This window comes from Thamnophis elegans, chromosome Z, assembly GCF_009769535.1.
Source record: "Thamnophis elegans isolate rThaEle1 chromosome Z, rThaEle1.pri, whole genome shotgun sequence".
In the NCBI taxonomy this organism is placed as follows: Eukaryota; Metazoa; Chordata; class Lepidosauria; order Squamata; family Colubridae; genus Thamnophis; species Thamnophis elegans.
In genome coordinates, this window is record NC_045558.1 from 123,963,700 (window position 1) to 123,980,845 (window position 17,146).

General features: G+C 40.1%; 1 protein-coding gene across 1 annotated transcript; it reads left to right on the plus strand.

The window, feature by feature from the left end:
• The first annotated feature begins 7,773 nt into the window (after positions 1-7,773).
• LOC116521621 (perforin-1-like) lies at positions 7,774-16,902 on the plus strand. Its single transcript, XM_032236279.1, has 2 exons — positions 7,774-8,327; positions 15,381-16,902. The coding sequence occupies exons 1-2, from the start codon at positions 7,774-7,776 to the stop codon at positions 16,510-16,512; spliced, it is 1,686 nt and encodes a 561-aa protein (XP_032092170.1). The 3' UTR covers positions 16,513-16,902.
• The last annotated feature ends 244 nt before the right edge of the window (positions 16,903-17,146 follow it).

Consider the following 17,146-nt stretch of genomic DNA (forward strand, 5'->3'; position numbering starts at 1 on the left):
ATAATCGTAAGAAAAAAGACAAAAAAAAAACCCCAACCTACACACAACTCATAAACCCAACCTATCACTTTCACACACCCCTTCTTCTCCCCCTCCAACTTTCTTTTCTCCCTCCAACGATCACCCCTCCTACTTCCCTTCCCCCTCCTATCTTCCTTTTTCGCCTTCCTCACCCTCCTTCCCCTCTCATCCTCCTTACATTCCCCTCTTCCTCCCTCCTTACTTCTCCCTCTTCTTTTCCCCTACTTCTCACTATGGTGCATTTCTCTATTCCTTACACCAAAAAGAATAAAAAAAAAAAAGAAAAGGAAAGAAAAAAGCAATAAGGAAAAAAAAAGAGAAAAATAAAAAGAAAAGATAAGGAACAACAGTATACAAGTGTATTCTTCTTGTTCTATATATTGAAGCTATATCTCCACCCACCCACCCACCCCCAATGAACCCCCCTCCCTAACCCCCTCCGACTTCCCAGGTCACACACCCGGCACAGTTCAATACCCTTCACCTTCAAAATATCTTATTAACAATAATAATGAAAATAAAATAAAAGAACACTCCGAAAAAGAAAACAAAAACAAAAAAGTAAATAAAAAAAAATTGAAAACTCTTTTGCATTATGCTCAGCCTCCCATCATTCTTAAAATTTAAACAGTGTGAATCATTCCATTTATATTTTGTCTTCGTCCCTTACTTCTTTGATATTTACCCCCATCTTCCTGTAGAATCTCCAGATAGCCTTTCTTAAACTTATATTCAAATATTAGTTTATACAAAAATCAATTTATCTTCATAGTTTCGCTACTCATCTTCCTATCCTTCGTTTCACGTCTCCATTCCTCCCAAGCCCAAGTTGCATAAGATTAGGATCTCGCTCTTCACTTTAAAATCCTGAGCTTTTTATATTATACTTCAAACATGTAAATTCGTAAAATATATGCCCCAAATTCATACCAGTTCGTTCAATCCCAAGATCCCTTCATCAATATCCCGCTCCACCTTCCTTTCTGCCCCACACTCCATTCATCCCAAACCGCAATTCAAATAAATCTTAGTCCCCGCTTTCCTCACAGAAAACATTTCATGCACAGTTTGTATTGAAATTCAAATAAGTCTTGTAAAAGTCCCGTATCAGTACACAGCTTTACCATTTCATACCAAACAGAAATCCTAAAGTTTTAATCAGTCCAAAAGCTTAGAAAGTATTTCAAAGACGTCGCTGGGTCTATATTCTTTACTCTTCTGTCCTTCCGGAAAGAAAAGGCAACCCTCTGCCTTATAACCACGTGTCCCGCTGCTTTGAAGATATAACTGAATCCTCAGTTTCCGCTCTTCTGCCTCTCCAGTAGGGGGAGAACAACTCCCTCCTTCTTGTAGCCAAGTGACTTGCTGCTTGTCTTTCCTTCACCTTTTCCTTCCGCGTTTCCGAGTGAGTCAAGAAGCCCCGCCTTCAGAGTTTTATAATAAAAGTCCTGAGCTTCCGAAACAGAATTAATACGGAATCTTTGATTTTCAAATGTAACTGTGATTCCAACTGGAGCTTCCCATTTATACTTTATTTGACGATTTCTAAGTTCTTGGGTTAAAAAAGTATAACTTCTCCTTGCTTGCAGCATCTGAAGCGGGATATCTTTAAAGACGAACAAATCGTGGCCATCGATTCGAAGCCTGCTATTATAAAGCTTTTGTGAGATCGCATTTCTGGATTCTCTTGTGAAAAAATATATAATTATGTCTCTTGGAAGCTGTCGTTGCTCTGCTACATGCGAATTTTGGCGATAGATTTTTCGAATATTCCAATCAAAATTAAGTCCTGGGCCTCCCACCACTTGGTTGAAAGCTTCTACAAAAGTCTGTTTCAAATTTTCTCCTTTCTTTTCAGGCAGCCCTCTGACTCTTATTGCAAACGCCTTTGTATTATAATTTATCATTGTAAGTTGTGTTTGATTATTAATAATCTCTTGTTGTAAAGCTTGAATATTAGAAGTCAAATTAAAATTGGCCCTCTCCAAAGTTTCCAATTTCGTCTCCATTTCTTCAACATAATCTGTTAAAGTAGACGTGACTTCAAACGTATTCGCATTTATCTGGGCAATTTTGGTATGTATTTTATCGCATAAATCCAACACAAATTCTTGAATTTCTTTTCTAAAGTCATTAATTATTTGAAAGAGAAGCTCCTGTGTCAAGAAATCTCCAGTAGATGGCGTAGGAGACAAAGGCAGCGATTTGGTAGCAAGTTCTTTAAGCACGAGGGGGGAGGATTTTTTTGCCTGTTTAGACCTGGGAGACATTATAGATAAAATCTGAGAATAGACAGATAAACAGTGTCTTCAGCTGGCCAGTTTTCAATAAATTATTTGTAGATTTTGCTCATTAATGAGTAGCGGTCTCCGGGGAAATAAAGCCAGTTAATTACGTCATCAATCACCAACACAGTAAAAACGCCATTTTGTATCCCAATTGCGCAGAGAAGTTCAAAGGAAAAACAAGGCTGGTGTTTAGATAGTTAAAAAAAAACAACACATCACAGAAGTGCGACCCGCTCGTATTATCTTAAAAACAATTTATCATTGTCCTGAGTGCGGGAGTCGGCTGTCTAGGGCTGCAAAAAGGCAGCTGCAAAGAACTGGTTGGAGATAAGAGCTCAGTTACGCTGGATCCATTTCTCTGTTCGCAGCCCCCCAAAAAAAGAAGAGGGCTGTGAACTACGAATAAATCCTAACACCTGAGCTTCTGCCTGTCCCTTTCTGCCAGAAAGGGATGATATCTATTGATCTTAATTAGATATACAGACCAGAACTTTAAGAGGGGCTCCGTTGAGCTCCTCGGCGACAGGCTCCTCCCACAGGAAGCTCAAAATATTGGGTTTCTGTCTGAATGGTCTCTTATGACGAGCCGAAGACAGAGAATGGAAGTGTGACCTTCCTCCCATATTTGGGCATACCAGGGGTTGTGACTTTAAGTATATATATATATATACACATACATACATACATACATACATACACACACACACACACACACACACACACACACACACACATACATGATTTTTACAACCCCCGGTATGCCCAAATGTGGGAGGAAGATCACTACTTCCATTCTCTGTCCTTCGGCTCATCACAAGAGACCATCCAGGCAGAAACCCAATATTTTTACTGTTGCCTTTTTGTTACATTTTGTTGTTGTTGTATCACTAATACAACTATACATACATACATACATACATACATACATACATACATACATACATATTTAGAGTCACAACCCCTGGTAAGCCCCAATTATGGGAGGAAGCTAACTGCTTCCATCATCTGTCAATCAGCTCGTCACAAGAGTCCATCATGACAGAAACCCAATATTTTTACTGTTGCCTTTGTTATATTTGTGTTTTTTTTGTTTTTTTATTTGTGCTGATAAACAAATAAAGGGAGACTAGTATAGATCTATTTCAAGCTATTTAGCTCTCATTAGCTAGCCATACCCTTACTGGGATTCAAACCTGTGCTTACCAGGGGTTGTGACACTATATATATATATATATATATATATATATATATATATGTATGTATGTATGTATGTATGTATGTATGTATGTATTTAGTGTCACATATATTTATCAGCACAAATATAACACACACAGACACACATAGATAGATAGATAGATAGATAGATAGATAGATAGATAGAGATAGAGATAGAGATAGAGATAGAGATAGAGATATACAGACATACAGAGAAGCAAAACGTCTTCAAAAAACAAACAAATAAGAAAATCTAGTTCCCTCCTGAAAAACCACTTTTGGGACAACCATGAGCTGGATGACTGAGAATCTCTACAAACTTTTAGCTACACGATTTGGGATGGAACACCCTTTGAATGGTGTGGGAGTAGGAACGGACTTCCAGAGGAAAAATTACACATTACAGGAACCAGGAGCACTACTCAGGTGTCCCTAAGCACACAGAGATTAATCCTGGGCAAATTCTATTTAAAGGATTCATAGGTATCATTCCTTCTAGATGCTGTGACCAGTTGTAGATTTAGCCATAAATTAAACAAGCTACAGTTAAGGTCTTGCAATTTGCAGGGCCTCACAAAATTTTCAAAATTGCACTTTTTTTTGATATTGCAAATGAGCTCATTACTTATATTACATATTAATGTGTCTCAGCTTTATTTTAAAATTTACATGTAAGTGTTGTTTCCAGGATATCCTGCAAACAACTCTGCTTTTGGTTTAGGTTATCTTTTCGAAACAGGTTTGTACATGGTGACTCAGGACAAGCAAGAAACAAAACTTGTTCCCAGACCAGGTTTCAACGCCCCCCCACCACCACACCCCCACCTAAAACCTTTTTCTCTCAGCCTTTCTTGTGGTGAAGATAACAAACATGTGAGGGAACAATGTGTAAACTCATTTCTTTGGAGTAAAAAATGAATAAACAAGTTCATTGGTGGGCAAAAGGCAAGCTGAGGTGTGAATTTTGTTGTCGCCCTGGGGAGGTTGTGTACAAACCTCATAGTCATATTCCCCACTCGGCTTATCATCTTTCAACCATGTGTCATAGAAAATCTGAGTTTCTTTTTCAGTTTTCTTGACTGTGATATCCTGTCACGGCCAGATAGATTTCAGAGGGTGTGGGTACATGTGTTTCTCCTTCTACTGCTAAGGTATGTATTTATGAAGAGATATTTATGCTTAAATTCCTATTTAGAATGGGGGGGGGGGAGTATGGAAGTAACATTGCAATCAGCAGAACTGTTGATTTATTCTAATATTTTGCTCGAATTGAGATGGGCAGAAACCAGTTTGGGAATGAGGATGGTTTTTAGCAAACATCCACTCTCGCTGAGGGGCTGAATTCTTTTGCTAGCTTTCTGAAGCTGTGCCTTAAACAACAGGTTGATTTGAAGAAATTTTGGGGTGATTTCTTGGCACTCCTGATGTGAAAAAAAAACCCTATTCTATCTGCCAAACTGCATGTAAAAATAGGTCTTCTTTCCCAGCCACATTGAGACCTGCCATGCTGGTTAAGATGCTAGATTAGGAAGAATGTTCTAGTCCATCTTCAACCATGGATCCTAAACCTGGATAACAGGGGACCAATTATTTTCTTTTAGCCTAGCTTATCTGGCAGGGCTGTTGCAGAGAAAAATAGGAGGAAATCCTAGATGTGCCACAAAGAGGTCTTGCATAAAAGGCAATATTTATCTTAAAATAATAAGTATGTCAAGATCAGTATGGATCACTTCATCTTTAATGGGCTGAAGTTTTACAGCAGGTACTTATTCTTCCCTTTAATGGTGCTTACGAGCATATCTAGTTGTTCAGTTTACCCCATACATTGTATATGGCTTCTTTTATGTTTTAAAAAGAATTTTAAGGGTGGGAGATGACCCGTGTGTGGGTATGATGGGATTCCCCCCCCCCCAGATTTTATGGGCAAAAATTCTGCAGGCAAAGAATGTGCAAATAAAATTGGTGTATAAAACTTCGGATATCTTGGATATCAATAATACTTTAAAAGGAGAATAAAAATGGGGCGTGCCCTGCCAAGGTTTTTGCTCTGGCTGACACACTGAATGTGGAACAGAAAAGCTTGTGTGTTCTAGTTGCAGAAAGACTGCTAAAAACAGCTTGAAGCTCTAACTTTTTCAGCATGCTTAAATGGAGAGTGGATCTGTTAGAATTACTGTAATAGAAGATTCCTACACTGAGCAGGAGGTTAGACTTTAGGGGTATCTAAACTTGGCAACTTTAAAACTTGTGACTTCTACATGGTTGGCTGGGGAATTCTGGCAGTTGAAGTCCACAAGTTCCGCATGGTTGGCTGGGGAATTCTGGCAGTTGAAGTCCACAAGTCTTAAATCAGCAAAGTTTGGAGACCCCTGGGCTAGATCATTATTTCCCAAACTCAACTATTTTTGAATCTGTAGACTTCACTTCCTTAGCATGCTGGGGGAAGCCCCCTGCTCCCCTCCTAGAGAATGAAATATTTTGGGGAATATTAAAAGAGGCAGAATATTATATTTCCCCAAGGGAGAAATGGAGAAAAATCTTAACAAAGGCAGAAAGCATCCCCGTAGCCTCAAACAGGCTACGGAAGTCATTAGAGAGGGTCATTTTGTGCCCATTAAGAAACCCAGGCCAGCCTGTTCATAAACAAAATGCCTTCAACCACAGATCCCACAAAAGGAAGGCTGGAGCTGATGGGATTAAGAATTTACATTCCCCCACCCAAATTCTAAGGACAGGACATGACATTTAGAACATAATAGGATTAACCCACCACCACAGGAATAGCAAAAGACACAAGGCTCACTACATTGCACAACCCCCTGAAGCATCTCAATCACAAAACACCAGAATCCTATAAAGATCCATCCACTCACTCCGCCATTTTGTCAGCCACCACAGAAACATTGCTGTTGTCACTGGAGTTTCTGGCATCCAAATAAACAGAGACCTTCTTTGCAAACAGCCAGCCTCCATTTTATTTCCAGTGTCTTTCTTTTGGCTTGGAACCGGGCAAGATTTTTCTTCCTACAATGCTGCCTAAGTAATTCTGGGAGTTGAAGTCCAGATATTTCAGAGCAGCTGAGGTTGAGAAAATTGATCTCCAAGATCCACTCAAATCCTTACATTCCATAATGTTATGATTGACTCAGTAGCTTAGATTTCCTTTGTGTGAGTATCCAAGTATCCTTAGTTTAGTGATGTCATTTCCAGAGGTTTTGAATTCTCTGGGTCTTCTCTCTTACGGGCTTGATATGCAATTTTTTCCAAATGTGCAAAGTTCAGATTTAAAACTACTGGATATACCTGGTTTGAAAAGTGGTTGTGAGGAAGCAACTGCATGCTGGCTGAGGAATTTATGTATTTATTTATTTTATTTTATTTAGTTTGTCAAACATGTACAAAATAATAGATATAAACATGGACACGAACAAAGGAAATGACTACAAATAAATGGGGACAGTAAGGTAGGGACGGAAGGCACACTGGTGCACTTATGCACGTCCCCTTTATGGACCTGGGGTGAGGCTCACGGTAGACAGTTGAAGGTTAAAGCTGTGAGGGTTTGAGGCTGTAACAACGGAGTCAGGTAGAGCATTCCAGGCACTCGGTTGCTGAAGTCGTATTTTCTGCAATAGAGTTTGGAGCAGTTTACCTTGAGTTTGTATCAATTGTTTGCCTGAGTATTATTGAGGTTGAAGCTGAAGAAGTCAGTACTATGCTGGGAGTACAGCATAGTACTGTAGTACTGTGCGATTCATAGTACCGGGGTTCTGGGATTCCCATAGTACTTACAGATTCTGGGAGTGGAAGTCCACATCTCTTAAAGCTGACGAAATTGAGAAGTTCACTGATTTAGACTGAACTTAGATGTTTTGTTCTGGTTGCATTTGGTTGAAATTAGATGCTTAGACTAGGAGTTCTGAAACTTGGCCATTTTAAGATGCATGGACTTCAATTCCTGGCTGGGGAATTCTAGAAGTTGAACTCCACAGGTCTTAAAGTGGCTAAGATTGGGAACTCCTGCTTTAAATGCCTAATAATTATTAAGAGCTCCTCTGGCCCTTTTGAAAACAGTGGGCACTTCACACCATGTATGGGGCAGAGAGAGGGGGGGGATATTTAAACTAATTACATGTCTTTTTCACCCAATGTTATAGCTGATGGATGCTGCTCCACTTTGAAATCTCATTTTTAATGAAGCTTCTGGAATTCACAGTCTGTTCTTCTTTCCCATGTAGGATCATCAACCATGCTGAGAGCCAAGTCCATCTTGGGTGACTTCACCCTACAGCTTCTCTTCCTCCTTCTTTTCTTGATCGGCGTCTCTCCCTATTGCCATGTCAGCACAGCTGATGAATGTGATGAGGAAAGGGGCTTTGTGCCTGGCTACAGCTTGGCTGGACAAGGCTTTGACATCACCACGCTGGAGAAGAAGTCCAAGGTGTTGGATCTGAGCCAGTGGCAGAAAGCTGATGGCACTTGCACCCTGTGCCGTAACCCTTTCCTGCAGGACAGCCCTCTTCAGAGGCTTCCCTTGGTGGCCATTGACTGGACAGCCAAATCGACTTGTCAGAAGAAAGTTCACACTTCCATACAAAACTCGGCCATTGATATGCTTCATGCCGCAGCATCTGATGTGCAGAATGACTGGAAAGTTGGACTCGATGTGCAGCCGAAACCTGAGGCAAAGGTACAGGTGGAATTGGCTGGAAGTCACTCCGCGGTGGCGGACTTCACCATGCAGAAGAATCACCAAGACAAGTACACTTTTACAACTCATGAGGTCTCCTGCTCTTATTACAGGTGAAGGGAAGCCTGGGTGAGGGATAATGGCTGGGAAATCCTCAAGGGCTTTACTACAATCATCCATTTGTATGGCAAATGTTTTGAGGGCAACTTATGAGGAATAGAATAGAATGGAATAAAAGAATTGAGACCTTTGAGGTCTTCTAGTCCAACCCCCTAGACAGAAAACCCTACACCGTTTCAGACAAATGGCTATCCAACATCTTCTTAAAGACTTCCAGTGTTGGAGCATTCACAACCTCTGGAGGCAATTTCTGTTCCACTGATTAATTGTTTTAACTGTCAGGAAATTTCTCCTCAGTTCTAAGTTGCTTCCCTCCTTGATTAGTTTCCACCCATTGCTTCTTGTCCTACCCTCAGGTGCTTTGGAGAATAGCTTGACTCCCTCTTCTTTGTGGCAACCCCTGAGATATTGGAACACTGCCATCATGTCTCCCCTAGTCCTTCTTTTCATTAAAGTAGACATACCCAGTTCCTGCAACCGTTCTTCATATGTTTTAGCCTCAAGTCCCCTAATCATCTTTGTTGTTCTTCTCTGCATTTTTTCTTACATTCTGATCTCCACATCTTTTTTACATCATGGCGACCAAAACTGGATGCAGTATTCCAAGTATGGCCAAAACTGGATGCAGTATTCTAAGTGTGGTATAAAGGAAGTGTGTAAGTCTAGATTTCTTGCCTGATAGGTAACAGGTAGTTCTTGACTTCCGACCACGACTGACCCCCAAATTTATGTTGCTAAGTGAGACAGTGGTTAAGTGAGTTTTGACTCATTTTACGACCTTTCCTTCCACAGCCGGTAAGTGAATCCCTTCAGTTGTTAAATTAGTATCACTTGTTTAAGTGAATCTGGTTTCCTCATTGACTTGGCTTGTTGGAAGGTTGCAAAAGGCGATCATATGAGCCCGGGGCACAGGAACGGTCATAAATATGAATCAGTTGCCAAGGGTCCGAGTTTTGATCAAGTGCCTGTGAGAATGCTGTAGTTGTAATTATGAAAAGTAATCATCTCACTTAAATGAACTTCAACTTTCAGAATTTCCCAGCAGGCCATGTTGGCTGAGGAATTCTTGAAGTTGAAGTCCAAGCATCTTGAAGTTGCCAAGTTTGAAAAACATTGCCTTAATCCAACCAGCAGTTCTGAAATTCCTATCCAACTGTTATAAGTCCTCGACTTATAACAGGTCATTTAGTGACTGTTCAAAGTTACAACGGCACTGAAAGATGTGACTTATAACTGACTTTCATAGTTATGACCTTTGTAGTATCTCCCTGATTATATGATCAAAATTTGGACGCTTGGCAACAATATTTATGACCGTTTCTGTGTCCTGGGCTCATATGATCACTTTTTGCGACCTTTGACAAGTAAAATCAATGGGGAAGTTCAATTCACTTAACAACTGGGATAATAATTATCAACTGCAATGATTCACTTAACAACCGTGGCAAGGAAGATCGTAAAATGGGGCAAAACTCACTTAGCAAATGTCTCACTTAACAACAGAAATTTTGAGCTCAACTGTGGTCATAGGTCAAGGACTAACTGTATTAACCAGGCATGAGTCAGCTAGATGTTTCCACCTACTAAGTCCTGGATGGTTATTAGTATTAATTAATAACGTAATTTGCTTACCCGTAGTCCCACCACCAGATGGAAATGAGTCATGATTTCCATCAGAGGTGAAAGACTGAGTCAACAGTATTTTCCTCCCTCCCAACTGCAGTGTCCCATTGTAATGCTGGCTTCCATTTATTTATTGAAAAAATAATTATGCTGCTTTTCCTACAGCACCGATTTCCAGGGCAGCCTTAAAAAGTAATATAGGTAATCCTCAACTTCTGACCACAATTGAGCCCAAAATTTATGTTGCAGACTGAAAAATTAGTTAAATGAATTTCGCCCCATTTTATGACTTTTTTTTTTGCAATTCTTTAAAAATTTTAAACATAAAAAAAAAACATAAAAAAATTCTCATCCATTACATACAGCATGTCATTTGGTTACAAGTATTTTTGCATCCATATTCTCAATTATATATACAATCACAGATTTTCTGTCTAATATAACTAGATACCTCACTTTCATTGTACAACATATATTCAATTACAATTAATATTTCTTTCTTTTCAATAAACCTAATTCCCTTACATTCTTGATTGTCTGCTTAATAACAATATACCTTTATATAATCACTTATCCCATTCTGAATATTTTTACAATATAATTTTTTTTACCAACTATTTATATTTGTAAATCACTATTTTCAATTATGTATAATCCTCATTTTACGACTTTTCTTGCCACATTTGTTAAGTGGATCACTGCAGTTGTTAAATTAGTAACATGGTTGTTAAGTGAATCTGGTTTCCTCATTAACTTTGCTTGTCAGAAGGTTGCAAAAGGGGATCACATGACCATAGGATACTGCAAGCGCCGTAAATGTGAGTCAGTTGCCAAGCATCCTAATGTAAATCACATCCCCATGGGGAAGCGGCAACAGTCTTAAGTGTGAAAAATGGCCATAAGTCATTTTTTCAGTACCGCTGTAACTTTGAATGGTCACTAAATAAACTGTTGTAAGTCGAGGACTACCTGTACACCTTCAGTACAAAAGATGAAAAATACTAAAAGAGAAATCGGGGAAAAGGAACATGTGTGAATTGGTTCAAATATATCCGAAGTTTGAGTCATGGCAATTGCAATATGTCAATAAAGACTCTCAATCATTCAGTTTTTTTTTAATTAAAGTTTTTTATTTTTCCATTTTCATAACATCTAATCACATGCATACTATTACATAACCAACATCATATTATATTATTAAATGATTACATCAATTCATCTTACCTACAACTCCCAAAAACCAATTATTGGCTCTTCTGCTCTCCATACACCATATTTGTACCTTATCCATCACTTTCTTCTCCCTTTCTCCTCCCCCTCCCTACCTCCTTTCTTCCCTCTGTCACCCTTTTCTTCTCTACTTCCCCTTCCTCTCTCCTTCTCCTCCCTCTCCTTTCCATTCCCCATTTCTCCCCTCTTCTTTCCCCCTCCTGCCTTCTCCCCTATCCCTCTCTTCTTCCCTTCCCTTTCTCCTCTACTTCCCATTCTTAATCTCATTTACTTGGTGTATTTCAGCTTCTGAGCGAGCTCCCTTTTATGTTGATGGTATTTATAATTATTTTTCAATATACATATTTAATTTTTCTACTCCTTTTTAGTAAAAAAGGTGGTATAACAGAAAAGTATACATATATAGTCATTGTGCTTTAAACCTCCCCCCGCAACCTAATTTTAGTTGAGCTGTAGTCCTGGTTACAATTCCTAGCTATTTTCATCATTATCTTTATATAGTTGTACATCCTTACATGCCCCCAATTTGTGATTCTGTCTTTTTATCACAATAGTTTCCTATTGTAGGTATATTTCATGTTCCCTTCCATTTTTCTATACCTTGGATTTGATTACTCTTAATTATCTCTAGATGACAATTTTTGCTCTTCAGTATTCATTACACTTCCCTTAATGTATTATATAAAGTAACAAGTGGTAAACATCTCACTTTGTTCATCATCTTAAAGGTTCTATATATGTCCATGTTTCATAGATTTTGACCCATGTTTAGTTGTCCTTCTATTGTCATATTCACTCAATTTGCAACTCAATTTTATTATCATGTTAAAAAGGTAAATCACAAACTTCTGCTTTACAAGCTCCCCATATCAGTTTCATATTTATCCATATTCCATATATTTTAACTTTTATTTAGTTATCTTTCCATTATTTCGTTCAACTAATTATTATCTCCATTTTATTATTATATTTAGGAATAAAGCCCTTTTCTTAAGTTTATATTTTCCCATATAGTAGTTTCTAATTATCTGGTTTTTTCCTGGTAAGTTTTTTGTCCCACTTCTCTTCTCCCTTTTCTTTATTTTGACACATCCACTCCCTTCAAATTCCCCCAGGTGACCAAAAGAATAATTTATATTCCTCTTTGTTGGGGCATAACCTCCTGCTTCAATTTTCCCTATGCCACTAACAGCCTCCAAGACCACTTTTGTCAGCTTTCCTTTCCCTTTTGCTGGGACATCTCCCCTTTTCACAATTTTCTCTACACCATTGCTGGGACCAAAGGAGTTTTTTGTCTGTTTTTTATTTCCCTCTGCTTCTATCCCTTGCCCCCCCCCCCACTTCTTCTTTGAGTTCTTCTATAGCTATCTGCTTCTCTGGATTCAAAATTCTAATTAGGCTTGATTTTACTGATTTATGTATATTTTTTAAAATTTCACATAGTTCTTCAAATTCCCAGTTTTCCATGATATCTAGTTCCAAAATTACAGTTAATTATACAGTTATGCAGTTCTTATTTCAGAGTTCTGTTCCATCTTAAGTTTATCTGCTTCAATTGCTGTGGGGGAAAATGATTGTGGCCATCTTAGTCTTTTGTTCTACCTTAATGTCCAGATCCAAAATTGCAGTTAGTTATACAAATCTTATTTCAAGATTCTGGACCACTTTAAATTCAAACCGGAAGAGTCCTACTTTTCAAAGTTCTGATTTATGGCAATTGGTTAATTAAAACTTCCACACAGTCAAAGTTAGGTTATCAGTTTTCAGTAAGAAGAAGTGCTTCTTCTTCTTCGTCTTTTTTTTGAGTTAAGATTTATCAATTGGAAGAAGTTCAAGCAGAATAAATCTTTCAAAGTGTTTGGTTTCTTTTCAAATCCAAAACCAAGTTTAAAGTTTATATTTGAGTGGATTTATCATTTCTCTGCTTTCTCCTTTCTGTCCAAAATTGTTTTGAGTAAATAACTTTTGGGGGGCTGGTGTTTTAACCCTCCATTTTATCTATCTTTCTTTCTTTCTTTCTTTCTTTCTTTCTTTCTTTCTTTCTTTCTTTCTTTCTTTCTTTCTTTCTTTCTTTCTTTCAAAGTCCCCAATCTGACCATCAATATTATTTATGTTCTCAAGATTTCCTTGACTTTTCCAGGTTTGATTTATGGCTGTGGGTTAGGTAAATTATCTTACCAGCCTTTCATCTCTTCCAACCCTCCTGTTCCGTTTGCTTTGAAAAGAAGTTCAGCATTTTGTCAGCCATATTTATAGGCTGTCACCCCGACTCCAATTCAAAAGACAAATCTCCGACCTGCGAGGGATCTGTTGCCTCTCCCTGGGTCTGATGAGATGCTGTCCTCTTCGCCCCCCCCTTACCGGGGGGTGTTTCTGGTTCAAACGGACCTTGGAATTGGTTTGTCAGACATGGTTCATGTGAGGCTCTTGAGAGCCCCCCCCCCACATCTGTCCAGCTGAAGAACTTCCTGTCAACTCCCAGGTTAAGTTTTCTGAAGTCATGGCATTCTCTTGTTAGTCTCCCTAACTAGCTCTCTCTAACTCAGTTGGCTGGAGAATTCTGGGAGTTGAAGTCCACAAGTCTTAAAGTTGCCAGGTTTGGGAACCACTGGTATAGATAAATATCTTCTTTCTGTGTGTCATCATATATTATTCCGTGACCCGTCAAAACCGCGTTCCACAAAATCGCGGTCGACGAAAGCACGTATGTGACGTCATCACAACGCGACGAAAAAGATCGAAAAATTGAAATAAAAATTAAATTACAGAAAGCCGATTCACAGAAAGCTCTGCTGGCTGGAGAATTCTGGGAGTTGAAGTCCACAAGTCTTAAAGTTGCCAAGTTTGGGAACCACTGATCTATACAAACTGAACAAAACCAATATAAGGAGTTGAATAGAATAGAATAACAGAGTTGGAAGGGACCTTGGAGGCCTTCTAGTCCAAGTTCTTGCTTAGGCAGGAAACCCTACACCAGTGGTGGGTTCTTACAGGTTCGAATCGGTTCGGCTGAACCTACAGTACCTGTAGAACCAGGAGGGGCCCAGGCCTGCTACGCTACAAAACCAATTTTGCCGGTGTCGCAGTAGGCACCATCATCTTGTTTTTTGCTTCTATGCATGCACAGAGTAAATTTTATTGCTTTGCGCATGCACGCACAGCGCGCACAAAGCACCCATAAACAAACCGGCAGTAATGACTGCCAGAATCCACCTGTGCCCTACGCAACACTTCAGACAAATGGTTATCCAACATCTTCTTAAAAACGTCTTGTGTTGGAGCATTCACAACTTCTGGAGGCAAGTTGTTCCACTGATTAATTGTTCAAACTGTCAGAGTTCTAAGTTACTTCTCTTCTTAATTAGTTTCCATCCATTGCTTCTTTTCCTGCTTTCAGGTGCTTTGGAGAATAGCCTGACTCCCTCTTCTTTGTGGCAGCCCCTGAGATATTGGAACACTGCTATCATGTCTCCCCTAGTCCTTCTTTTCAATAAACTAGACATACCCAAATCCAGCAACCATTCTTTATATGTTTTAGTCTCCAGTCCCCTAATCATCTTTGTTGCTCTTCTCTGTACTCTTTTTAGAGTATCCACATCTTTTCTACATCGCGGCGACCAAAACTGGACTTAGTATTCCAAGTGTGGCCTTAGCAAAGCATTATAAAGTGGTATTAACACGTCACATGATCTTGATTCTATCCCTCTGTTTATGCATCCTAGAACTGTGTTGGCTTTTTTGGCAGCTGCTGCACACTGCCGGCTCATATGAAAAGTTGAGAAGGACAAGATGTGAGAGTTCCCCCATTTTAAGGACTTAACAAATTCATGGAGGACATGTCCTTCTCTGGTTGTTAGAAAAATCCTCTAGAAACTGAATCACCTTTCTAGGCAATTCAGCTGTTGATAATAGCTATGGGAAACATCTCGTTACCTAAATTAATGTCAATCTAAGCAACTTTAAGATCTCTGGACTACAACTCCCAGAATTTCCTAGGCAGTTTGCTGGCTGGGGATTTCCGGGAGTTGAAGTCCAGACATCTTAAAAGTTATCCCGTTGAGAAGCCCTGATTTAGTTACTCACCAATTTTGCAAGATTCCTACCCTTTTATACCAAACCACTCCTTTATGATTTGATCCGAAGGCCCGCCAGCTCTGTTACCCTACCTGTGTGGTCTTCTGTTTCCTTTGCAGCTTCCGTATCAACCAATACATTCCCTCCAGATATTTCAAGCGCTACGTTCACAATCTCCCTGACAAGTACCGTCCCAACTCCGTTCCAGAATATCAGCAGTTCATCAGCATCTACGGGACCCATTTCATCGATCATCTGCACTTGGGGGGCCGCTTGAGGGATGTGACAGCCTTGCGGGTCTGTGAGACAGCTTTGGACGGCGCTTCTGCTGATGAAGTCAAGGACTGCCTAAGCCTGGAGGCCTCGGCCAACATCGGAGGTGACCAAGGGAGCCTCAGTGCGGCCTACAAGGCATGTGAAGAGCTGAAGAAGAAGAAGAGTTTTAAAGGAAGCTTCCACCAGACCTACGATGAGAGACATACTGAGGTAGTCGGAGGGGACCAACACACTGACTTGCTCTTTTCAAACGAACAGAACTCTGAAATGTTTAAGCAGTGGATGGAAAGCCTCAAATCTATGCCTGCGCTTCTCTCTTACTCCCTGAAGCCTATCCATAGCTTGCTGCCTAAGGATCACCCAAAGCGAAACAGTTTGCAGCAGGCGGTGAGCGAGTACATCAGACAAAGGGCCGTTTGGAGGAACTGCACCCAGCCTTGTCCTCCCGGCTCCCAACGCAGCGTCCGAGATCCCTGCTCCTGCATATGTCCCAGTGACGGCACCACTAACTCCATGTGCTGCGCCCGGGAGCGAGGCCAGAGCAAGCTAACCGTGACGATTCGACGTGCCTATGATCTCTGGGGAGACTACTTCACAAGCACGGATGCTTTCGTCAAGGTATTCTTCAATGGGGTTGAGAGCCGGACATCAACTGTGTGGAATAATAACAACCCAGTATGGATGGCCCATTTGGATCTGGGGAAGGTCCAGGGCTTGGGAGAAGCCAGCCGGCTCCGAATACAAGTCTGGGATGAAGACAACAAGTACGATGATGATCTGCTGGGGTCCTGTGACCGAACTCCCATGTCTGGGAAAAGTCGTATTGAGGTGTGTTACTGTGATCATGGACGCCTTGAATTTCAATATCATGTGGAATGTGGCCCCTTCTTAGGAGGGCCCTACTGCATGGATTATGTCCCTCAGCAGCCACACAAGGTTGCTTTGTTACAACGTGGAGCAAAGTCAACCCCGTGATAGAAAGAGGCTGCTCAAGGGGGTAAAAGGCTACAAGTAGTCCTCAACTTATGACCACAACTGAGCCCAGAAATTCCCGTTGCTGAGTAGTTAAGTGAGTTTTGCTCCATAGATGACCTTTCTTGTTGCAGTTTTTAAGCGAATCGCTGCAGTTGTTAAGCGAATCATGGGGTCATTAAGCAAATCTGGCTCCCCCCACCCGCTGGAGTTTGCTTTTCAGAAGCCTGCTGGGAAAATCACAAATATCCCCAGGACACTGCAACGGCCATAAAATTATGCCACTTGTCAGGTATCAAAATATTGGTCATCTAACTGTGGGGATGTGGCAATGGTCATAAGTCCATTTTTTCAGTGCCATTGTAATTTTGGTCACTAAATGAATGGTTTTAAGTCGAGGACTACCTGTATTCGTACTACTGCTTATTTTTAAAATTTGTCCTGAGTTTCTTCATATAAGTTCTTGTTTAATTACTGAAGATCAGTGTTTCTCAACCTTAGCAACTTTAAAACATGTGGACTTCAACTCCCAAAATTCCGCCTAGCTCTCAGGGGAATTCTGGAAATTGAAGTCCATATGTTTGGAAATCACCAAGGTGGAGCTACATTTACATTTGTAGATGTAAATCAGTGGTGG